Source organism: Phoxinus phoxinus (assembly GCF_949152265.1).
Source record: "Phoxinus phoxinus genome assembly, chromosome: 13".
Lineage (NCBI taxonomy): Eukaryota > Metazoa > Chordata > Actinopteri > Cypriniformes > Leuciscidae > Phoxinus > Phoxinus phoxinus.
Window position 1 is genome coordinate 28584499 of NC_136888.1, and position 25644 is coordinate 28610142.

At 36.4% G+C, this 25644-nt stretch overlaps 1 protein-coding gene across 3 annotated transcripts in view; it reads left to right on the forward strand.

The window, feature by feature from the left end:
- slc25a21 (solute carrier family 25 member 21) overlaps positions 1–25644 on the forward strand; it is an 89144-nt gene that overhangs the window by 36863 nt on the left and 26637 nt on the right. For 2 of the 3 annotated variants that reach the window (XM_079632090.1, XM_079632089.1), the window contains one exon: positions 21130–21178. In XM_079632090.1, coding sequence (XP_079488216.1) covers positions 21130–21178 — 49 coding nt within the window. Of the gene's footprint in view, positions 1–9263; positions 9463–21129; positions 21179–25644 lie in introns of all 3 variants that reach the window. The other variant, XM_079632091.1, reaches the window with a different exon arrangement.

Below are 25644 nucleotides of genomic sequence, written 5' to 3' on the forward strand. Positions count from 1 at the left end.
AATAATGCTGTTCTTTTGAACTTTCTATTCAAGGATTCCTGAACCAAAATCACAGTTTGAAATTCACAATTTGTTTTCATGACTGGTCAACCTTTAATATGAACTTTATTGAAACTTTCTATAATATTTATAATAATGTTATTATGCATATATGTTCTTATATTTAGGTTAGTATAATTGTATCATGATTTGTTAATGGAAGTTCTAACGTGTGCAAAACATGTAATAAGGTTTTTTTGGGTGTTGATAGAGATTTAATTATGTTTGGCCAGAATTTTTCTGTTAAGTTTCACAAATTTAAGTGATTCAGATAATTCAAATAACCCCAATCTTTCCATATACAGTACATCAACCTTTCATTACCTGCTAGGGTTTCCAATGTTCTATAGTGTTAAATGTCTGACAGGATTATGTGTTTACTGTGGGTTACTGTGATTTCACCACATCCAGTGCCGTTTACTGTGTGTGAGTTTTATGTTCTCTCCTGGTAGTGGCCTCTCTTGTAACGGCAAAGGCAAAATAGGCTTCTTGTGATGATAACTTCCAAAGATTTGCCACCGTTTACAGCTGAAAAATTATTGCACATTCTAATACAAACTTCATGTTTATTAAAATGATCTGTGTTCATATAGTTCTCTGGTAGCTTGATGTCTATGCTTCTTCTCTGTGATGTTATTTAGTGCGTGTGTGTAGTTTTTGTTTGTGGGGGTCTGTTTCCTCATTTGCATGTGTGCTTGCGTGTTTGAGCTTGCAGTATGTGTGTGGCTTTCCCCTCCTTCTCTCTCCCAAAAGGAAAAGTTTCATGTTCGCTCACTAACTCGTCCCTGTAGAGGGTCAATTGCAACCAGTTGGCCACCAGTCTGGTCCAAAATAAACATTTGGAGAGAGGAGACTATATAGGCAGGTACCGGGGGCCTCTCTCTCTCTCTCTCTCTCTCTCTCTCTCTCTCTCTCTCTCTCTCTCTCTCTCTCTCTCTCTCTCTCTCTCTCTCTCTATCTCTCTATCTCTCTATCTCTCTATCTCTCTATCTCTCTCTCTCTCTCTCTCTCTCTCTCTCTCTCTCTCTCTCTCTCTCTCTCTCTCTCTCTCTCTTCAGCTGTGTTTCCTTGGGAAACTCTCTCTCTATGCATGTATATATATATATATATATGTGTGTGACTGTGCTATACTAGATGGCATTATATAGTGCTCTGCAACCTTTGATATGCCTATCATTTGATTTGCACAAAGAAAACAAAAGCTTTCCTCCTTTTAATCATCTTGTGAAATGTGCTTTTTATTTCTCAGGCTCTCCCGTGTGTGACGCATTCATTATAAACGCAAAGCTGTAGGGTGTCGCATGGCTCGACGTCATGTATGTGATGCTTGATGTGGGCAGGTGTGTGTAATTCATGGGTACAGTGTGGCGGTTTGAGGCTGATGACCAGGGACTGGTTTAACTGGGACGGGGGCTCAGCAAACGTGGCTCAATTTAGGCCACATTAATCACACTGCCATTTCCTCACATCAGCCGGTGTGTGTTTGGCCAGCGAGTGCTTTCAGCGTAATGAGCTCCGGTGACTGAGCAGAGAGGGCCGCTCTGTTCTCCTCTTCTCTAGAGGACTGCAGCGACTCACTGCCACAGACAAACACTGAGGTTATAATTCAGGAACAGTGTTAAAAATACATTTTGGCAGCCCAGTTTCCAAGGTTTGTGATGTCACCAACTCGGGAAGAAGCTCGTTGTAGTCCCTACCAGCCGTTTGTTGTAGTCCTTAAAAAAGCGATTTCTGTAAAAGAAAATATCTCCCTTTGCATTAAACTTTAAACGTCGTAACTTTGCAGATCTTGTTAATGCTTAAACGGCAACATTACATAACAAAGTTAAAAAAGTGAAACCATAATCAATGACCCCTTTAAATTGAACAAATCCTTTATAGGCATGATTGTATTCCTTTTTATATTTAAATTCCATATCATTTTTATAGTTATTTCAGTATTTATAACTTGTATTGTCTTCATCATTTATTGCGTTAAATTCATGTTTTAAGCTCTTGAAGTACTTTTTGTATTTTATACTATACACAAACTCTTACTTTTTATTATATTTAATGAATTACTATAGTAATTGTTGGGTTAACCTAGACTATAATTACAACATTATTAGGATTTTAACATTTCTTATATTGTCAAAAACAGGCATTGTAAAATAGTATATTCAAAAACATGGTTTAAATACTAACAGAAATACATTTAAGCTGGATATTGTCAATAACCTGCTAACAAAGATACATGACATAATGAGTTTACAAAAAAGTCGGTCATGTTTTTTATGGTTTTGATTTATTTACTTTCCCTTCCCTTCCCTGAGGATTTTTCCTCTTTGCTCAGTCGCCGCACTAATTCTTTGCTTATACGTTCTTGTTCTGAACTTGACATTTTCTTTTGCTGAAAGAAATTTTGATTTGAGAATTGCAGTCAGTTTGGCTGAGAGATAATGAATGTGAAATGGCTCATAATGTCCAAAAAAGAAGATTAGTGTTCAAATCTGAATGGAGAATGATATTTAAAAAGCAGAACAGAAGTTTTATGCAGATTGGACATTCGTGATGAAATCAGCTAATACTCCCACAACATGCTATGTTTAGTTTTACACGAATGATGAGGGTTAGACTTCTGTTCTATGAGTTTCTCATTTTATTTGGTGTAAAATGAAATGCATATTGATACGGATTAAGAAATAATGATGATTCAGTATTTACACAAAAACAACTATTTAATAGTGGTATAAAAGCAAAACTCACTTCTTGACCTTCAGATGTTGTTTAAAGATCTATTTTTCGTTGCTGACCCGCTTCTTTAAAACAAAACAAAAACAGTTTTCTCTTAAAACAAGAATGAAATTAATCAAATTACATTTTTGAAACAAAATATTTTTTTAAATACATAATTAAAAGTTAGAAATAAGTAGTAAAAAAAGATTTGCTTAGTTTGAAGAGAGAAACATGTCAGACCATAATTTTGAGTTATTAGATGCTTTATGGCTGAATGGAATTACAGTGTAACAATATTTAATTAAAGACCCGTTCACACCTAGAACAATAACTGTAAAGATAACTATAACAATATCAGCGTCCACATTGAAGCACAATATCGTTCTGTTTCTTCTAAGCTCGTGCTGCAGTTTTGTCCTCTGCAACTTTAAATGCTTGAGCTCTTAAAAGCTGGATTCTGATTGGCTGTTTTTATCATTCATTCGCTCAAAACAAATATCGTCCTGAAAGTGATTCAAACAATATTGTTTCTCTGTGCCGTTATAGTTAACGTTGTGGTGTGAAACATTTTTAGAACTATCGTTATCTTTATAGTTATGGTCCTTGGTGTGAACTGGTATCATGTAAATGATTTGGTTTTTGCATATCATGGCATCATGGACAGATATACAGAGATTTTAACTATGTGAAGTATTTAAAGATCATTTACATTTCAACCACTTAAAAAAAACTAGCATTAAAAAACCCTGTGTAAACTATTGGCACTATTAGATGGCTATATGTACGTTGTTATGTACGTGTGTCGTCAGCCGAAAGAGAGACGCAGTGGAGTGTGTGTGGAAGGCGATCTGTAGCCTGTCGTACAGGTGCTTATAATTTGCAGTGATTAATCATTGTTGTGTTTGGGGGTGACATGTTGTTTAATACATCTGTCTGTCTTCCCTCTCTCCATCCTGGGCCAGCAGGCCACGGCATGCTGGGTGTCACTGAGGGGTTAATGTGCAGAAACACACCAACACACTCTGATTTACACATCTCACATTTAGCATTGTAATAGAGACGCAGAGTAGCAGAGTAAGCAGAATCCCAGTTTAATGTATGCTTTCTCAAAGCCTTTGGTAACACTTTATTTTACAGTGTGCTTGTTACATGTTACATGTACTTACTACAGTAAATTATGCATAATTACATGCAACTAACCCTCAACCAAATCCTACCCTAATCCTATAGTAAGTACATGTAGTTCATTAATATAACTCAGTACTTAAATATATAATTACAATGTAACAATGACACCTTAAAGTGTCAAATAAAGTGTAAACAAACCTTTATACAAAGTGTGTGTGTGTGTCCGTGTGTGTGTCCGTGTGTGTGTCCGTGTGTGTGTCCGTGTGTGTGTCCCCGTGTGTGTCCCCGTGTGTGTCCCCGTGTGTGTCCCCGTGTGTGTCCCCGTGTGTGTCCCCGTGTGTGTGTGTCTGTCCGTGTGTGTGTGCATGTGCGTGTGTGTGTGTGTGTCCGTCCGTGTGTGTGTGTGTGTCCGTCCGTGTGTGTGTGTGTGTGTGTGTGTCCGTCCGTGTGTGTGTGTGTGTGTGTGTGTGTGTGTTTGCTTTGGGTACAGGGCAGGCAGCCTGGTCAGCGCAGGCTGTAAATCAGCTGGTCTCTGATGGAATTCTGACAGACAGGAAGCTAATCTGTCCCTCGTGTGTCATTACGGCCAACCTCCCAGATTGCCACATATCCTGCTGCTACGCTCATCTTCTGCGCACACACACACACACACACACACACACACACATTCAGCCCGGCTGCCAGAGACAGTAACAAACACACATGTTGAACATAAAGTGGCTTTGGCTGTGTCAAGAGTTCATTGTCCACATCTGCCAGAGGCTGAAACAAGCGTTCTCTCTCTCTCTGGCTCCATCCACATCTCCAAACCCGCTTTCCCTCATTTATTGTTGATGGTCATCATTCATTCATTTTAGAGATGTTACAGTACGTTCAGCGTGTTGCTTCTCCTCCTGCCTAAAGGGATGGTTCACCCAAACGAACATTCTGTCATACTAATCCAACCTCATATCGTTTCAAACCTGTATGACTGCCTTCTGTGCGAGATATGTTTTGAAGAATGTCCGGCCTGCTTTTTTATATAACGAAAGCAAATCGGGACTAGAGACGCACACACACACACAAAAAAAACTTAAAAGCACCATAAAAGTAGTTAATTTGACTTCTGTGCTATATTTGAAGCCTGTGTGAAGTCATACAGATTTGTATGAGGAACGGATTAATAACCTTTTCTTTGCTAATCTTTCTGTAACTATCAAGTATGAATATACAGAAGTTAAATTGAGATTTAAGAGCGTATAGCAACTTCACTTGTGATCTGTTACTCATTTAAGATTATCTTCAGAAGACTTCTAAAACACATAATTGGTATGGACCAGTTATGGTGCTTTTTTGTCATTTAGTAAGCTTTGGTTATGTGGAAAAGAGCAGCTTAGCAATTCTTTAAAATATATACCGGTATTTTAATATTTTGTTAAATATATTCTACCACTCAAAAGTGTGGATCTGTACGTTTTTTTTATACTTTATGCTTTTAAGAAATTAATACTTTTAATCAGCCAGGAAACATTACATTGATTGAAAGTGAAAGATTTTTACACAATTTCTCATACTTAATTCCTACTTCAAATAATTCTCGTTCTTTTGAACTTTCTTATCAAAGAATGCTGAGAGAAAATATCACGGTTTCCACCAAAATATTAAAATATACCACCCCATCTTCACGTTTCATATCTCAACCCACCGCTTGCTTTACAGCTCTGCTATAATACCACAAGCTCATGAGCAATTTCAGTCTGACAGTTTGAAATATTTTTTTTAATACTTTGACAAATTGCTGTATGAAAAAAGCCCAAAGCATAATCGGCTGGTTTGGAAAGTGTCCAGTATTAGGATCCTGACCCTTCAATTATGGAGTTATGGTGCTTGTTTTCATGCATGGTGCTGAATTTCATTAGTGGTTATAGCACTTTTCTGTAGCATGAATACTGCTGCTCAGCAATAACAATGCTACAGTATATGAAAGTCAGCTATGTTTTAGTCTTTATGTATATGAAATATTATTGAGGCTGTTTTAAGGGAAATCTTTAGAATTGTGTTTCTCCTCCTTGTCATGTTAATGGAGTCAATTCTTAAGTATGTTGACTTATTCAACAATACATTTTTAAAATGCACTTTATACAAACAGTGGAATAGATACCTCTTCTATGATGAGTATATTTTTAATTTCGAAATTAGTTAAAAAAAAATGCAGGTTTATATAAATATGTCTGATGAAGCTTGCTCGAAACATCACCTTTGTAAGAGTCTGTCAATACATTTAATATTTTTGGAGTTATGCTGTGGCAACATTTTTTTTGATATATATATATATATATATATCATAATTTGTATTATTGTTATTGATTTATTGATTTTTTGTGGAATGAATAAAAAAAAATGTCCGGTTGATACAACTGTCCTGATATCATAATGAAAAGGTATTACGTAGTTTGGCATCTTATATTATTTCCTAAAATATTTTTGGAAAAAAACTGCTTCATTGTTTAAAATAAAATTAATAAAAAAAATAAAAAAAGCTTAACATTTGGAAAAACCTTTGTATGCCAAATCATGTCATGAGATGTTACCAATATCCTTATTTGTATCCGGAGAAATTCTTTAAAATGTAACGCTATTTATAAATTAATAATTTAAGATATTGGGAAAAAAAGTGTTTTTTAATGAAAAATATTTATAAAACCTTAAATAGCCTAAATAAGGAAATAAATTAATAACAAAAAATAACTGATTAGTATGTATACATTCACATGAATTAAAGGTGTAATGAAAATGTAAAGTTTTACTTGATGGTTATACCACAAGACATTTTTAGTCATTCAATTTAAACTTTTCTTGAAAACGGTATAAAAGTTTTTCAAAACCATATGAAACCAACATGAATACAAAGAGTACGTTTCAACTTGGCACATTAAACGATTTTTCTTTTCTTTTTTAGTCACAGACATCATTTTTCCTTACCTTTAATGCATTTTCTGTGTATGTGTACCTGTGTGCACACACATGTGTAATAGTGTGCATTTATATGCCAACCACGGTTTATGATGACAAGTTAGATTTTCCCCAGTGCGCGTGGAATCACTCGCGTCGCTCTTGCCAGGTTACCCGGTGCCAGCCGCTGTCAGGGCTGCCATGTCATCAGATCGGACAGGTTACTCGCTCTACGGATCAGGATCATTCATTGCACCGCCTCCAATAATGACAATACATCACACAACACACAAAAAAGCATGGCTGATTTCATAATTACTGCCGTATGTAACACAATCACACGCTCTCATCAGACCCAAACCGCCACCATGGCTGGCCAGCACCGCTTATGTAACGTTTGGAAAGAAAGAGTCCGTGTGAGATTGTATGAACTTTATAAAAGCGAGACTTTTAGAGACAGTTTAGAGATGCTTCATGTGTTTTTACTTGTGTGTGTGTGTGTGTGTGTTTCTGTCGTTGGTTTTCTCTGAGGCTGGGTGGTGAAACATGTTTCTCTTGTGTTTGGCCAGTGCTGGCTGAGTGCGTTTACACTTCAGTAATGGCTTCCTGCTTCAGTCTCTCACGCTAAACTCGAGGAGGGGACACACACATTACAGCACACACACATTTTTAATCTACAAGGCAGACAAACACACTCACACAAACACACATACTGTAAACCCTAAATTGGCAGAATTAAAAAAAATTGAGGTAATCATTTATCAAATTTAAGACTCAAAGTTTCAAATGATTTTGTACAACACAAGCATGTTCATTGTGATATAATTAAAATATTGTCTAAACAGTTTGATACCATTAATGTCGTATCGTTTGCGGTTAGCCACAAAAAACAGCAACATAAGAAAAAACCCTGGTGTCCTTGTTACTGTGTAATTATGGATTTAAGTACTGAGTGATATTCATTTACATGTAATTACTATATGGTTAGGATTAGAGTTTGGTTTAGGGTTAGTTGCATGTAATTATGCATAATTTATTGTTATTATTACAATACATGTAACATATATCAAGGACACTGTTAAATAAAGTTTCCGAAACCCCTATAACTCCCAACATAACATAACAACTAAGACATCTTAAGCTTGTGCAAAATGACACAAAATAACACCTACTTTTAACATTTATTCTGACGCAAAGTATGCTGGGATCTACAAACCTGCTGCAACTTATTCAGTTTAAGTTCATCTTAATTAGTTATTGAATTCTTGTAACTTTTTCAGTAACACTTTACAATAAGGTCCCATTAGTTAACAGTAGTTAATGTTTTAAAAGGGCTATATAGAATTCAGAAAACCGTGTTATTAGTGGCTATTAAGGGGATACTTCACCCAAAAATCATCATTTACTCGCCCTCAAGTTAGTCCAAACCTGTATGAGTTTCTCTTCTGCTGAACACAAATCAAGATATTTTGGAGAATGTTGGTAAACAAGCAGTTGACTTCCATAGTATTTCTTTTTTTTTTTTTTGAGGTAATTGAATTACACTATTATGATAGTTTGATTATTAAGTTTGAGACTGTAGTACAGATCTGGCTATATTCGAATGAATCCCTTTTCTTTGCAGGACACATTGACTGTACAGAATATCTCCTTTGGCATTATTCTGAACATAAGCATTGGTTTCATGTGTCATGAAGTCATGTGGCTCTCGTAAACGTCACATCCTTTTGTTTTTCCCGGTAAAACGAGTCCATTTTTCGAAAAATCAGTCTACAGGCTTTCATAGACAACCTAGGAAATCTGGGAAGTTTTTTTTAATTTTCAAAACAGGCTGTTCATACATTGGCAATAAAAATGCTATTAATGCATGTAAATTCGTACACAGCCCTTTTATAGCATTAACTAACAATGAATTAGCATGTTACATTTGTTAATGTATGTATAGATCTGTTAAAGTAATAGTTCATATAAAATGTTCATTGTTAGTTCATGTTAGCTCAGGTCCATTCAATAAAATGAACAGATGTAACTTTTGATTTTAATAATGTATTAGTTAATGTTGAAATTAACATGAACTAAAATTAATGAATGATTTAGAAGTATTTTTCATTGTTAGTTCATGTTAACTAATGCAGTAAACTAATCTTAACAAATACAACCTTATTGTAAAGTGTTTTTGTCTATTAAGTTCAATGAGCTTTAAGTAATATTTCAGTGAAATGAACTCATTTGGTTTTGTAGTGGAACTTGGCAGCTCTACCTTACTAACATCAGCTGTGTTGGATATATTTAATATGCAAGCACACAAATGTGTTTGTTATAGATCTTTATTTCACTCGAATATTTTCATTGTTTCCTTAAAAAGACCTTCTGGGGAAAGGAAAGATCATATCACTCCCTAAGAATGTCCGTTGTTCTTTCCCATAATTTTCTGCTTGTGCACCTTGCAGGCAGAGGGCTGTTTTTCGACCTATCTTGCTCCTCCGTCTGTCTGTTCGTTTAGTGAGGAACATCAAGCTTATTATTGAGTGATGGGACGGCAGAGATGAGTCTTCACTCACAGAAACTCCCCCCTGCGGCGCCTCTGGCCGACACAGATCCAGGGCCCCCTTTCCTGCACTTGTCCAAAGAGACACAGGGTGTTAACAGGTAATTAAAGAATTTACTGCCCCACTAAAACTCTATTATTGCTGTTCCCGGCCCATAATTGGGTTCATTATCAGCTTTTATGGACTATAGGTGAGCGTTTCTGAAGCAGTGGACAAAGCGCCCTGCAGCCGCTGTCCTGGTCATACACGGTGCGTGAGTTTGAAGAGGTCACATGTTGTCTGCAGCTCTCGTGTTTTCACGACCAGAGACAATCTTACCGAAAATAATGCAATTTCACATTAGGTAATCAATAATTACTGAATGAGTTTAGCCTCATTTAGAACTATTAACTAACTAAAACATATTAAATAATAATTATAACATGTGAAGCCCTCACTTTTCAAGTGCTACTAGTCACTCTTCAGGTCTGGTCCATTATTTGAAAGTGAGTGGCCCTGATAGTAGTTCACACAGAGTAACTAGGTAACACTTATTAGCGATGCATTTTATTACCATGTTCATTAATGTTGTGATTAGTAGTTAATTGGTCATCCTTTATAATTTGTTACCAATAGTTCAATTTGTTAATAGTATAATTTGTTAATAGTTCCAAATAAGGCTAATCTCATTCAGTAATTATTGATTACCTAATAAGGAACTATTTCCGTTCTAAATTTCCTATTACTTGGTGATTAGTTCATCTTGTTTCCATATTAGTTATTAGCAAATGACAGTGTTACTGTAGTATTAACGTTTTTTTGTTATCTATCTAAATAATAAAAAGGTATTTTGAACAACCATGCGTGGAAAACCATTTCAGAAACGTTTGAGTTTGATTGATGAATTGTGATAATCGTTCATTGTGTGATGTATTATTTATTTTATTTATTGTATTATTTTTATTGAACATATTAAAATATTTATACCACCAAATCTTGTGGTAGAAATAGGGCAAATCTATTTCCACCAAATTGTTTTGTTTTTGTAACTTTTTAGTTGCAAGAGAACTGATTTCTTGTCAAAAATCTAATTTATTATGGCAGTACATCTAATTTATAATCGGATTATCAACTATGGCCAGTTGTGCAGCCCACCAGTAATGTTTAGACAATCTAGCGGCACAAACAGTACAGCAAGTTGGAACATGAAACTGGTAGTTAGAACTTTTAAAAAAAAATCTGTATTGCTATGTTAACACTATTTATAAAAGTTTTACTGCAACATAGGCTACTGTAATTGAACAAACAGTTCTTTAAGTTTCTTTTTTCGCCCAATTAAAGCAGATTCAAGGCGCTTTACTTGATTGCATAGAAATTAGCTGTGTGGAGACGTTATCAAGATGGCCACCGAGTGCACTCGCTTTCTTTTTAAGGGACTTTGGTGAACGCCCATTGGGAGTGCAGAACTAATATAGCGTGAAGCGTGTCATTTGTATTCTCTTTCATTCTTCAAACTCTCATTTGTTTGTCTCCATGCCACCGTAACTTCCCAAAACACTTTCACGTCTCTCTAGCTTTCATGGTAGGTGAAGATGGCCAAGGTTGTTTTGCAAAATATAGCAACTCCTGGATGTGTATGTGCGTACACTATCACAAGTCGTGTGTGCGTGTGTGCGTGTGTGTGTGTGTGTGTGTGTGTGTGTGTGTGTGTGTGTGTGTGTGTGTGTGTGTGTGTGTGTGTGTGTGTGTGTGTGTGTGTGTGTGTGTGTGTGTCCATCTCTCTCCTTCCTCTCACTCTCTCATGACTGTCCACTAGGTGACAGTAATGACACAGCTCATCCTCTGGGGTGATTGACATGGGAAATATCATGTTTTACACATAATACGGGGCACAGCTTGACTAGTGTGCCAATAGCCCGTTTGTGCGCTTAATTTGATGGACATTATTTACAGATAAACACTAACTACCTTAGACATATCACATGTTAAATTGGCTACATGACATCAGCTACATTAGTTTAAAATATCACTAGACTGTTTGTACTTGACTTTGTATTGAGAGATGAACACATTAAAGTGTGTTCTTTGAGGCTGCAACTGCACGCCCAACTAACATGAAAAACAGCGAACTGGCTTAAATAAACAAAAACCCAGACAAACAGTTCAAACACATAAAAGAGCCATGAAACTGACACCCACACACACACAGGGCCGTGTAGCCGGCGGCCCCAACCACCCTTATTTGACGGTGATGGGTTTATCAGATTGCACCGAGATTGTGCGTGGCTAGGCTAGTTTGAGGAAACGGTGCATTAATTTCAACAGCTCCTTCCGTGTATTTTCTGTGGAAATGTTAATGTAAATGTGGGCAGCGTTTTTTGCATATGTTGGTTTTAGTTTTGTGTTAACTTATTCAGGTGTTGGAGTTCTCTGGAGTGCAGAAACAAAGTGAGCTGTTTGTCTGTTCAGCTACAGTGATCTAAGAAGGAAATCTTTCAGCAACAAAGTTTCGTTTGGGATTAGGGTTAATTGTATTGGTTTCACTTTTGCTGTATTGTTTATGTTCCACATTTGTTAGCAGAATATGCTGCCATTGTTCAATGGAGCGCTGCAGTGTTGACGTATTTTTAAGGCCAACCCGGAAGTTTGCATCACCCTGTTTCCCTCGACAAAAACCCAAGGTTTTTTCCATTGGCTTTTGGATGAATGCAGAAAATGAGCTCTGTGACCAACAAAAGTTTATGATTCTTACACATTTTGTTTTATCATGATAACAAAAGGATCAGTACCGTAAGGTGTCTTAGTGATAACGCTGAAGATGAGGTCGTTCGCCAGCTTAGTGGAATGCAATGCACTAGTTTATGATCGAATCAGAAAAAAAAATTAACAAGCATGGTTTATTGAGAGAGAAATTGCAAGATCATAAACAAACTTAAGATGCTGCAGACACACACATTACACATCACATCAATGTCAGGTGTCTTTACAGGATCTTTACGAGATGTGTGTGAACGCATGCACAGATTTCAGAAAATCACCAGCAGTGTGAATGAACCAAAATCATCGATCAACGATTGTCCTAGGACAAATCCTAATTTTAGGCATTTAACCAAAAAACCCATTGACTTTCTGTCTTCTGAACTTGTTCTTATGAGTTTTATTCTACCACCAAGACCTTTGTGGTTCCCTTATTTGCTTATAACTTTTCCAGAGAATGGACTACAACTCCAAATATATTTCCAGTATCCTGGTTTTCATCAGTTAACGCAAGATTTGCATTTAATATCCAGCCTTTCGGCTGTATCTCTTGTATGTTTATATGTAGTCCTCAGGGTATTTGCATAATGTCTTACAAATGTTATCATCTGTGAAATTCGATCTCAGGTATTTTTCATCTGCAGGAACTTAAATGCATGATTGTGTAAGGTCGTGTCAGGTCAAGAAGCTTGTCAATGACAAATAGGAATGTGATGATAAATCATTTTTTAAAATCTAGTTCTGAAAGGAAATGAAAGTTTATGTGTTTTTAATAGTATTATTTTTTATAACTCCAGAAATGCCAAGTGATGTAAAAGTACAAAGTATAAAGTTCAGAAAATGTTTTACACATTTGGATAATGTGCACTCTCTATATATATTTGTGATTATTATTATAATTTTATAATTTTTTTGCTTTTAACATTTTTGGCATTGAAAAGGTGCATTAACTGTCTCTATGAATTGGATTTTTTTAATGTATGTTTTTAAATAACACAAGATTTTCCAAGGAAAAAAAGTGTCAACTCATTGACCCATTTGTAACCTCTGTTAGCCTACCTTAAAGAAAGGTACTGTGGCAGGACCATGTTACAGTGATTATCAGATGGTAAAACAATAGGCTATTACTTTGACGTTCACTGTGTTACTAAATGATTTCCATATTCATGTTCCATGGTATTACCAGAACGCCTTTGGTGTAATAGCATATTTTGAGACTAACTTCCATAAAACCTCACTAACCATGATTTGAATAGATGCAGGACAATAATGTAATTTCTCCATGAAGAAATGTTTCAGAAGTGCTAAAAAAATCTTTAGACCTGTGCAGTAGTAGACAGATAAAAGCTGTCCATTGAAAGAAAAAAAATAACTAGGGAGTGAATATGTTTGACAAATTACTTACACTTTCATTCTTCCTCCTATTACCGGTAAACAATTTCACCCCAGGTTACCATATTTGAACAGTGTTGATCATTTTGTTCTGTTTGTTTTCTGTTTGATGTTCTCATTCATGTTTTTAATTGCTTTCCATATTTAGGCATATATATTTGTACAGCTTTCCTTCTAAAATGATTTTTTTAAGCTATAAAACGAAACTTCTACATTATGAATATAGTCCCGACTAAGGGCCGTACACATAATAAAAATACACATTTTATCATAAAAGCCCAGAAATGTTAATTAAAACATTTTGTTAGGCAAAAGTATGAGAAAAAAGTTATACTACAACATATAGTCCATGGCATGCAAACTAGGTTAAAAGTGAAACGCACACTGGCAACGTGTTTTGTGTAAGAGCTATTGACCAATTAGAATCCAGGAGCAAAACTATACATTTTATTACTTGCTTTATGGTGATCCCTACATGAGAATTATCATTTAAAATAATTTGAATCATAAGTCAGGTTTGGCTAAATGTGTACATACTTGTATGCATATAAGCACAGACAGATAGTAGTGAATGACTTATCTGCTCAGTGAGCCAGCGGTGGAATCTGGTGCTGGTGTGAGGTTTCGAGCCTCTGATGGCTAATCAGATGTTCATTGTTAGTCAGGATGACAAATAGTGCAATGCGGTCGTGCCGCCTGTATGTTTGGCATTCCTGTGTCTGTGTGTTTTGAGAAGCCGTATTCACAAGGTTTAGTGTGGAGGTGTCACCGATGATGAGGGTGTGCTCGATTAGCTACTGGTGGAAGCGGGAACGAGGCCAAACCTGGCTTTCACAGACTCATGTGAAAAGGAATGCCTGATACGCTTCTCCCTGATTGCCAACCTATAAAGAACGCTCGAAAGCCATCTCAGGGAAAAAAGGTTCAGAGGTGTCCTAATATTGTTGTCAACAAGATTTATACCCGGCAAGGAAACATTTAGTGAATTATCTGCTGAGAGAATTTTTGAGAAGTGTCATGAACGGCGATATGTCGAAACCATCACTACTATTTCACGCATGGTTGCACAACTTGACTTTTCCACCATGTCAAGCCAGACCATTTCAAATGATTGATGTGTCAACAAGAAGGATTAGCACTTGTGAAATTATTTAGATATGTAAAAGAACTATAATACAAAGTAACGGGGAGTGCTTTATCTCAGTAACACTTAGACAGAGCCAAGAGCATTTTCTGCCTTGTTTGAAGTAACTCAAGTGTGACTGTAACCCATGTAGCTGAAGAGCCAATGCCAACAGCTGTCTTACTCAGCTAACACTATAGTTATAGTGCTGGTAGTTAGCTTCAGTTACAACCACAACTTCAGACAGTCCAGCCCCTCGACACTGTACTTCCCTCACCCGCTAACCTTTTCTTATAGGCTTTTAGGGGAAATCTGCTCACTCAGTCACTGTCTCTTGATGATTGATGACACCTGTGCATGTTGAGCAATCATTTACTGTCACTGCGCTATTTTCCTTTGCGTGGGAGCAAGACTCGGGTACTTGCCTGAGCCAAGACCAACTGCAAGATAGCGATCTCAACTGTGGTGATGAATGGCCTTCTATCAGGGAAGATATCAGACTATTATGAATGCATGCTGAGGAACAGTTGCCTGGAGTCCATGTGTTATCACCTCCATGGACTGTTCTTATCTTACTCTTAACTGTTCTATTAACATTTCCTAGTTAGGCGACAAAAGATCAATGCTTGAGGCAACGCGTAATATAACAGTGCCTATTTTAAGGTGTGTGCTATAGGGTGACGCTGACCGTCTAGTCATCCAGCTGTGAGATTGTGTAATATATATATCTATATCTATATATATATATATTCTCTGTATGTGCCATATCTCACATTTCTCTCTGACTGAGAATGTTACCCACCGGCCTCGTGTGACTTCCTATACAGTTCGGTTTTACCACTCTTCATTTGGGAAAGCCTTACGTCAGACTTTCCATGTATGAAAAAAGTTCACCATGAAACAGGCATATTGTTAAAATGGATAAAGCCACCAATGATAAACTCACAAACATGCATTGGTTTCATTGTTGCAGAGTGTAATTTGAGAAAACGTCTTGAGGGCAATGGCCTCTCCTTGTCAGTCTGTTTCAGTGCGCGTGTGGCTGTTCTCTCGCATGTAACTGCGGGTGTAGACGCCTCAGTTGACAGAAACTGTCAGTGCTATTGTGATTCAGAGACAAAAGACACGGCAAATAATGGAACTCAATGATATGTCACTCACTAAGGCGGAACTAAGCCTAAAACACCAACCAGATGGCAGGTCAATTTCTGCCTGAACTTTGACTAAATGACAATTTTACATTGGGGTTCAGAGAGAGACTTTCTATTTCTCCACTTTCTCCATGCACTTAAAGCACATGATCAAACAGTAGCATGTGCTGACAGCTACAGAAATCCCATAGTGCAACTCAACATTTGGATGGGAAAGCCTAGAGTTTAGGATCAGAATGGAGCAGACTCTTGATCATGTTTGATTATGCTCCTCTTGATGGATTACCTGAGACTTAGACGTCGTTGTCTCCAGCTGATCATATCGATTCTGTGGTTGCATTTAAAGGTTGTCATTTGCATTGCTTTTTTAGGTATAGTGGATAATTCCTTCACCAGGAAGTACTGTAAAAAAAACAAAACCTGGATCATGTTTTCTATCCAATTGAATTCAGTAAATATTCCTCAATCGTGAAGCTATGCCTGGCTTAAGATCTGATAAGGTGTCTAATCATATGCCTTGCATACATAATAAGAGTTTGTTCGTTTGTATTCAGCTGTCAAGGAAAGCATGCAAATAGTGAACACATGCCCTCCTCCACAACCCCCACACATGGCTGTCTTATTCTGTTCTTATGCCCCAGTGAAAATTATTTTGTTGGGTAAACAACATTATTGAACCTTGCAATGAAGTAGGAACACAGAAGAGAGTAGAAACTGCTGAGTTTAACTTTATCCAATAGGACTTTTTTCATATAATATTATTTTTTTATATTGGCTTTATTTTAATGAACAAAAACGATTTTTAATAGTTTTAGTTAATAAAACGACAATACACATTTCCTTTTTTATTATAATTATTTATTTATATTTATTTGTTTACAAATTTCCTGATAAATTTTTTGAATGGGATTTGATTCAATTTCAGTTTATTAAAGTATTAATTTATGATGTCCATTTTGCTTACATTTGATGCTCTCTAAATTGTACTGGTAATGTAACATTGTGTGTATATACCAGTTTATACAGTTTATGTGAATATACACACGAGTGTGTAATATACAGTATATATATATATATATATATATATATATATATATATATATATAATATACCTTAGCTTTATATTCAGTCAAACAATTCAACATAAAGTTTTCTTATTTTTATTATTTTGCGTTATGTTCCCTTTTTATCTCATTAGATTACTTTCGGACAGCAAACTGTGGTAAAATATGGATCATTTGACTTCAGACTATAGATTTAGCGGTGCAGGATACACTGGCAAAGAGTAAAACAATGACATTTAAAAGTTCGATATCGAGAGCAAAGGATGTTTTCAATTAATCGGCTACTACCCAGCCCTAGATTTTTACAAAAAAAGATATTGTTCCCATCCAGGGTCGTCGTAAAATTCACAGAACCAGGGACAAATGTTTTATGGGTGGATCATCTCTCCTCTGGGTCCAATGAGTAAGCTGCATGGGCCCACTGACAACAGCCCTGTTCCCTTCATGGTCCCCATTTCTACCAATACGTTCTTGGCAACATCACCATTATGCAACTTCTTCATGTAGTGGCTTTCTTTTTTCAAGAGCACAGATTGCATCCGCCTTAACCCTTTTAGGTACTTGCTAGTGTTGTGTAGAGAAAGTTTTGCTTACCCTTTCAGTCCCTCCATCTCTTGCCTCCCTCCTGGCGTCTTTTTCCTGCTCCCTTAAATCCCCCCATATGGAATATGGCAACGATGGATGTGGTTTATTCTTTGGCCCTCTCACCTTGTTTGTGCATTTTCCCCTCTTTGGAAGCTCTTAGACGATAACTCTTAAGTGTTGCTGCTTAACTAGGGTGTTCTTTTCTTTTCCGCCAAACATGGAGTTCATTAGACTCAAATGAGTGACAGGCTTTCTCAACTACTCACTGCTTCCTACCTTTGATCCTCTACGAGCCCCTCTTGTACAGTCCAGAGTAGCAACAGGGTTCACACGGATCCAGGCTTCCTCCACGTTTACCTCAACTTTTGAAACTGCTTGTTTCATAAATGCACATAGGGCTACATTAATTATTCTGTTAAAACTTGATGTAAAGTCAGTTTTGTCATTTGTCGTATTAGCTGTTTTAGTTGTTTTATTGTCATGGCAAAAAAGTTAAGCACTTATTTTAAAAGAAAAATGTAAAAAAAAACAAAAAAAACATTTGTCAACAACAGATTTTTTTTCCCGATTGACTATTTTAACATTTGTGGATTTGACCCCATATGTGCCTCACTGTATTTGTTTTCTTTTCTTTTTTTTAAGAGAAAAGGAAGGACAAATGGAAATTAATTTGTGGTAATATTATGCCACAAGTGTTGTCAATTGAGCTTAACTTGTGCTGAACCCTGCTAATATTCCTGTAATAAAAATTATTCCTATTTATTCATCAGTTGGAGTTTGAATTGAACTGGCCGAACCCACCGGAACTTGAAATGGAATTACAGGAAGTAGGAGAAATTCAACAGTTACTGGCATTCTGGAAAATGAAATGTTATTTTACCTTGGTTTGAAATGTGTGCTTAATATACATTTATACTTATTTGTATTTAACAAATATATATAGGTTGCATTTTAAACAGATCAATCTGTTTGTCTAGGCCTAAAACCTTTTACTTTCAAACATAGCTTTGTCATGCATTCAAAGTTTGTTTATACAAACCTTCCTATAGTTGAAAAAAAATTTAATTAATTTATTTTCTGCCTAAATTCCAATTTGAAGTGCAGTTTTTCATTCTATATCCTTCCACACATTAATTTCAAAATCAGGAATTAAATTGAAATTTGAAACACACTCAATTCAATTATGAACAATAAACTATACTTATAAAATATGAAGCAAATAATAGCTTGATAACAATGTTGTTGGCACGCTTTAAAGTCCAATGAAGATGAAAAGAGTCCAAAATGATTCTTATAACAAAAGGTATTCTATAAAAAAAAAAAAAGGTTCTAATCCACAGAAGAAAGGCAACAAAACAAAACTGAAAAAACTGTGGGGCTTAATACACATGGTTCATACAGACAGGTGTGTTTGTTAAATGAATGTCTCTGGCAACTAATGACTGGCGGGAAACTAGAACAAAGGAAACGATGATGAGCAAATTAAAAGTCCATGAAAATGAAACAAAGACAAACTGAACTGAATGTTATTGTGACAGCTGTTACAGGACCATGTGCTACTTGATAAAATTACTGTAATTAATTCCCTGAAATGAAAACGTTTATCAAGTGGTGTGGAATTTTAAGAAGACACATCCCTTTACATGACTTTACCGCTCCACCTCCGCGTCAAGTATAGATGTGTCTATTCCTCCAGCTGTCTCTCTGCTGAGATGACTCTCCCAGGCCTCCTTCTCTTTTATTTCCTCAGGATGGATAGAGTGCTGAAATGGAAAACATATGTCTCCTGAGTACGTAACATTATTTTCCCCTGTGATGCCCTGGCAGCCGTGATTAATTAATGATAAACGTTATTGCGTTATAACACCTTGGGCGACAGGGAGACTATGACATGCCTAATTTCTGCATTTTCGTCTGACTGATGCATCTTCCACAAACTCATATCTGACATGAAATGAATCAGCATGTCCTACTGCTAGTATTTGTTTATGAATATGCCACATTCTCTGTTCAAAAGACTTTTGTTTTCTGACAGGTAACATGCAAAAAGACAACACAAGCCTGTTTCCATCACCTTTGTATGTATCTTTTGCTAAGTCACAATGGTGGACTGCAATCCCTCTGTTGGAATTTCTCTTGATTATTACTTTCCTGGAAAATCCCCAAGGAGGCAATGTCTTGTTTATTATGGACAATACTTTTAATGGAAGAAATTAGAATAGGACCATATTTCTCAACAGCTGTGTACACAAAGAGGAATCTGTGAGGGAAACCATTAAAGTAAACGCCCAAACGGAGCTGAGAATTGCGATAAAGATGCATAATTGCGCAAAAGTGCCTCTAAGATCACGTTCACTGTAAAAAATGATTTTCATAATTTGTTATCACAACTTTTTATCTTATATCTTACGTAGATAATAAATGTGGTTCAGATAACATCATATTTTGAGTTTCTATTTATTAAACCAATCTCCCTCGTTGTATTCACTAAAATTTTTAATTTCAATTAACTCAAAACTTTAATGCAACTTTTAAGTTAAATCAACGATCATTTTTAGTTTTGCGACAAATTTCACTCGTAAGACACCCCATCAATATGTTTATTTACAGCAACCTTGAATTTAAAAAAATTGTTCTGTGAACTGTCTAGCGCGAAACAGATGCTGAATTGTGCTGTTAACTATTTACATAACTTGTAGCCCAACACAGATAAGGTTTCAGCTGTTGTTCACGGTCTCTGTTAAATGGAACCCAATCTGTGTGGTAACAACATACAAACTATTCGGCATGTTTTGTGGTGTGAAATCACCTATATTCAGCATGTTAAACAGCCCTCACCCTTTCTGTCATGGCTCGAGCGCATATGAACTGGAATCCTGGCATTAGGAAGGCCATTACGGCAGCCTTACTGTGGGCCGGTCCAGATAAAATAGGATTCGAAAATACTTTGGGATTTTACGTCCATCAGCACATTGGAACCGAATAAAATGGATGATGGTAATGACTTGCAGGCCAGGCGAGCGCAAGGTCCCACATCTCTGCATGGAGGCCATTTTGTTGCCAGATCCCTTACCGCACGCTTGTCAGTTGCAGTGGAGTGCCAAGGAGGCAAAAACAAGATCAGAGTGACGAATGTGGCTGCTGGCCAAGCAGCTCCTGTCGGATGCGAGTTCAGGGGACTGTTACATAGGGATTTTGAGGGGAAAACCCTCTGTCTACCAAATACAGACACGCAAACCACACGCATGCACCCAGACAGACAGTGAACGGAATCACACAAACATCTGTCTTTTTATTTGTATTTACAAATATATGGATCGTGGTGTATAATACATTGCCATTTTAACGTGGTGAAATATTTGTGGATTAGGTCTCGAGAGACTTTGCACTTGGCAGGATCCTGAAGTGTTTGAAATGAAGCTGTGTTTGGGATGATTATGCAGTTAAAAAATCACTGTACAATGCAATAAGGCTTGAATGGTCTTGAATGAAATCGGATTATACTGAAATATTTCTTAAAAAGCTCAGTGAAATATGACAAGAGAGAGTGGAAGAGAAGGAAAGAAAGCTTGGCATTTGGTAATGACAGCTTAATGGCCTGTGAGCGAATAATAACATGTTCAGTTGTGCTCGTGTCCTGTTTTAATGACTGATTTATGTCGGTTTAGCAGGGCAGTGTTATAATTACTTGTGATTTTTTTTTTGTCCTCTGGTAGGTCTTGTGGAGATTTGCTTGATGCACCCATTGGATGTTATGAAGACCAGGTAAAAAATTATTCATCATGTAATTGTCTTTCCTTTCTGTTCTTAATACCGGACTAGGAATTCTCTGGCAGTAGCGTAATATTTCTGTGGAAAATGAAATGCATCATTTACTTATTCTCCCATAATGTTTAAGTAATACTTTTTAATGTTCTCAAATTGCTCACATAGTTACCTCATTATTTCACTTAATTACATCCATTGTTTTGATGTGGTTCTGAAACTGAAGTAGTATATGTGAATACCAATTGTGAGTTGTGAACCAAGGTTGCACTAACAAAATGGTGTTCGTTTCCAGTAACGGCTCTTGCATGTTCATTCTACTACATACTATGACAGTTTTCTTGACCTTAAGAAGCCTAATATTTTATGTCTACAGCCTCTAAATTATCAACATGATCAACTTGTTGCACACAATCTACTTCATGCCTCTTGCCCTCTGGTTGATATTCATAATGTGTTAGTAAAGTAAAAGGCCTTATGGCATAGTTCTAAAAATCAATTAATGATTTTCATAAAGTAAACATAAGTATAACTTTTAGATTGTTTCAAAATGAACATTTACTGGCCTGTGACAACTTGGGTTTACTTGATTATTCACACATAATTTTATTAGGGCTGTTAAACGAATAATCGCGATTAATCGCATCCAAAATAAAAGTTTGTGTTTACATAATAAATGTGTGTGTACTGTGTATAATTATTTTGTATATATAAAAACACACACGTGCATGTATATATTTAAGAAAATGTTGTTATTTATATATAAAATATACATTTTTATATATAATATAAATTATGTATAAATCTATATACAGTATACATGCAAATATTTCTTAAATGTATACAAGCATGTGTGTGTATTTATATATATACAAAATAATTATATACAGTACACACACATTTATTATGTAAACACAAACTTTTATTTTGGATGCGATTAATCGCGATTATTCGTTTCACAGCCCTAATAAAATTATGTGTGGATAATCAAGTAAACCCAAGTTGTCACAGTTTTTATACATTTTATAGAAATATCATGTTAAAATGTACGTTTCAAATATGATACAATTACAAGAAAATGTTTCACTCAGTCATCATTGCAGTGCACTATAATATGTTTTGCCCTCCACAATTAAAACTACAGAGCTTTGATCATATAAATAAGCATTTAAAAATCATCTTACTAAGATATCTGTTACAATATGTAAATAACATGCTATAGTGTTACAAACAGAAATACTTTTTGGCCATATAAATAACAGAAACTGCACTGAATATATTTGCTGTGTTTGGCTCTGACAAAAATGTGTGCCCCCTCCTCCAGTGCGAGCACAATATTCTCACTATTTTATATAATACAAAACATAAAACACTTTAAATCAATAAAAAAGAGATAGATTTCATATGTCTGTCTTTACAGGGTTAAACACTTTTTCAGTGACACTGCAACACCTCTTTTGAAGTTACATGTAGTGTGACCAGTGTAGTCTGATTCCCGAACGAATGACTCTAATGAGCTGGTTCTTTTTATTGAATCAAATAACTGAAAGTTAAATTTGGGGTTCCTTACTGTTTGTTCATGTCACAACAACATTATGCGTTTGTTTGGAGTATTTTATGAAAATAAGTTAATGAATGTTTTGTTCTTTTTTAGTATTGTTGTTTAATATTTAGTCATGGCCAATTATTGGATTGTATTTATGCACTAATAATAAAAATGTTAAAAAAAAAGAACTATGAATATATTTTAAAAAATCATTATATTTTAGAATTGGTTTAAATATATTTATTATTTAAATCAAATTTTTTGGCAACTTAATCAAATTTTTCCACCATTTTTTTTTCTTTATTATTAAAAGAAACGTTCATGGAATCATTACCAGGAACTAGAATGATTAAATTATTTAAATTTCTCATTCCTAATACCAATCAATTGTGAATATTTTGGGCAGCAGTACCTCTTTTCCTCAGTCATGCAAGAAAAAAAGGAATGTTGAAGAGAGGAAAAGAGCAAATGAATCAGGGCCCTCCCTCAGTGGAGTCGCTCAGTATGGAGTAAGCAGGTTGTGGGCCGGTACTAAACCTTTACAGCTTCTGGGTGCCCTGCCAAGACCTCTGGCTCTGTGACTAACACCCCTCACACATACACTATGAAGTTTCACATTTTCCGCTACCGTTTTCTGGTAAATAAACTTCTTGAGATGATAATTAGATATTTGTACTTTAAGGAGGAAGTGTTTCAATGTGGCTTGTTTGTGTTTCTTTGTGTCTATTTGCATGCGTTTGTTTGCGGCTGTGTGTCGGTGTGTACACTTGTATGAAGCGACACTCGATACTCTAGAGTCATGTAGAGTGATTTAAGATCTAGTGCTGCTAGAGGGTTTATTACAGGTAAGGCCACAGTTAGGCCGCTCTCTCCTCACACAGGGTCAGGGTTAAAAGTGCACTCTCTATTTTCTTTGTAATGCTCTTCCTCAAGAAGTGATAAAAGCCCCTGTGTAAAGAGTGCCAGTTTTATTTATTTGTTTTCTGTGGGTTTTTCTGTTAGTGTGAGTGCAAACAGTCAACTGCTTAACGTATGTGAGTGTGGCTCACATATGTGCCCTGTTTTTTCATGGGCTCAGATTGAGAGATTCGGTCAATCAGATGTCTGCTCAATTTCTGTTCAAATTCTATAACCCATAATGCAATAGCATAATAGCTACTTTCTTTGATATCCATCCATCCATCCATCCATCCATCCATCCATCCATCCATCCATCCATCCATCCATCCATCCATCCATCCATCCATCCATCCATCCATCCATCCATCCATCCATCCATCCATCCATCCATCCATCCATCCATCCATCCATCCATCCATCCATCTACTGTATCGTTCTGTCTTACTTTCATTCTACCAATTGCCAATCTGTGATTCTCTTTCTGTCATTCTATCATTCTGTTGATCTGCAGGTCTATCCATCTACAAACTTTGAAACTTTTTTTTATTTATTTATTGTTTTTGAACTTTGAAATAAAGCTTTTGTAGAGGTTGCGTGTTTCGAACAGGCCAGCACTACTAACTAGTTGTTGTACTTGTGTACCGCTTTCTCCCTCCCTCTTTCTTTCTTTCTCTCTCTCTCTTGGACTTTCAGTCACACTAAAGCAGGCTAATTGGGAGAATGAAGGGTTAGTAGAGCTGAAATCTATTAGCATAGGTCTCAGAGAGTTGCTAAAGCACAAATGCCCAGCACACCTCCTCTCTGACGCTAGCTGCAGGAATGGCTCCTATTAGTGACTGGCTGCCGCTTTAATGTCCGCTGCTCCAAATTAGATGCCAACTGGAGAGAACAGTTTTTTTTTTCCTCTCTCTTTTTCAACAAGCCGCCTTAGTTGAATCAAAGGCTTTTTTTCTGAGTGGAACCTGACAAAAATGTATAGTTGGGAATACATATTTACCCTGTGCAAATGAGGGTACTGGAGCCATGTAGAGGCGGAGACAGGAATTAGACGACTGAGGGGGCCGTCGATCTCAGACACACACACACACAAACTCACAAACAAACATCTGGAAGCAGATCAGGAGAACATTAAGAGGATGTATTTCAAGGCCATGCTTGTTTGTAAGGTTAAATCAATGTTTACTTTAAACTCTTACTACCATTCTTCATACGTGTTTATATTCAAGATCAAGCACTTCCAGCTGAAAGCAAAATTATGGGTCCTCCTCTGACCGTCATAAGTCTCCGCCGTATATTCAGATGTGAACAGTCCTTCACAAATAAATGTCTCTTAGAAGAGGACAGGTCTATGTGCCACTTATATTCATTTGCGTTCAACGGTGCTCATTTCTTGGTTGGAATGTTGACGTTTTTTTCAAAGGGGGCTTGCTAGGGTGAAAGTAGGGGGATTGGGGGGTTAGTTAGACTTCTAAGGAGACAGTGAGACTGGAGTTACAGCTTTTCATTAACCTGGAAACCACCTAGTTACATGGTTCATGGGCTGGTCTCAGCTCACTTGGAGGTAACAAAGGGTGTCAGGCGGCACTTTCGGCAGGGGGCGGCTGCTCGGGGCACCCCATCTGACTCTGATCATCATGCCGGCCGCCCTGCCGCACTCATTAGAGACCAGAAATGAGCTCGCATTGCTCTTGTTGAAGAGCTCCGGTTACGCCTCCTCACCCCACCCCGAACACGCCCTTAGCCCCTCCTACAGTCTCCGCTGTTGTTCTTTTTTGAAAGGGGGAGGAAAGTGGAAAGTTTGTTTTGAAAAATAAAATGTAATACGTGTTTGCTGTATTGATTTAGGACTGTACATACTGGAAAACTAATAAATTTGTAATATTGTGTAATAATTTAAATAGTTATATTGAAAAGTAGTTCTTTGCATGATATATTTGAATAGTGCCATTTTAATGATTGATTAATTGACCCTAGTATATTTACCTAGGCATATATATACAAAAATCAATAATTATTATTT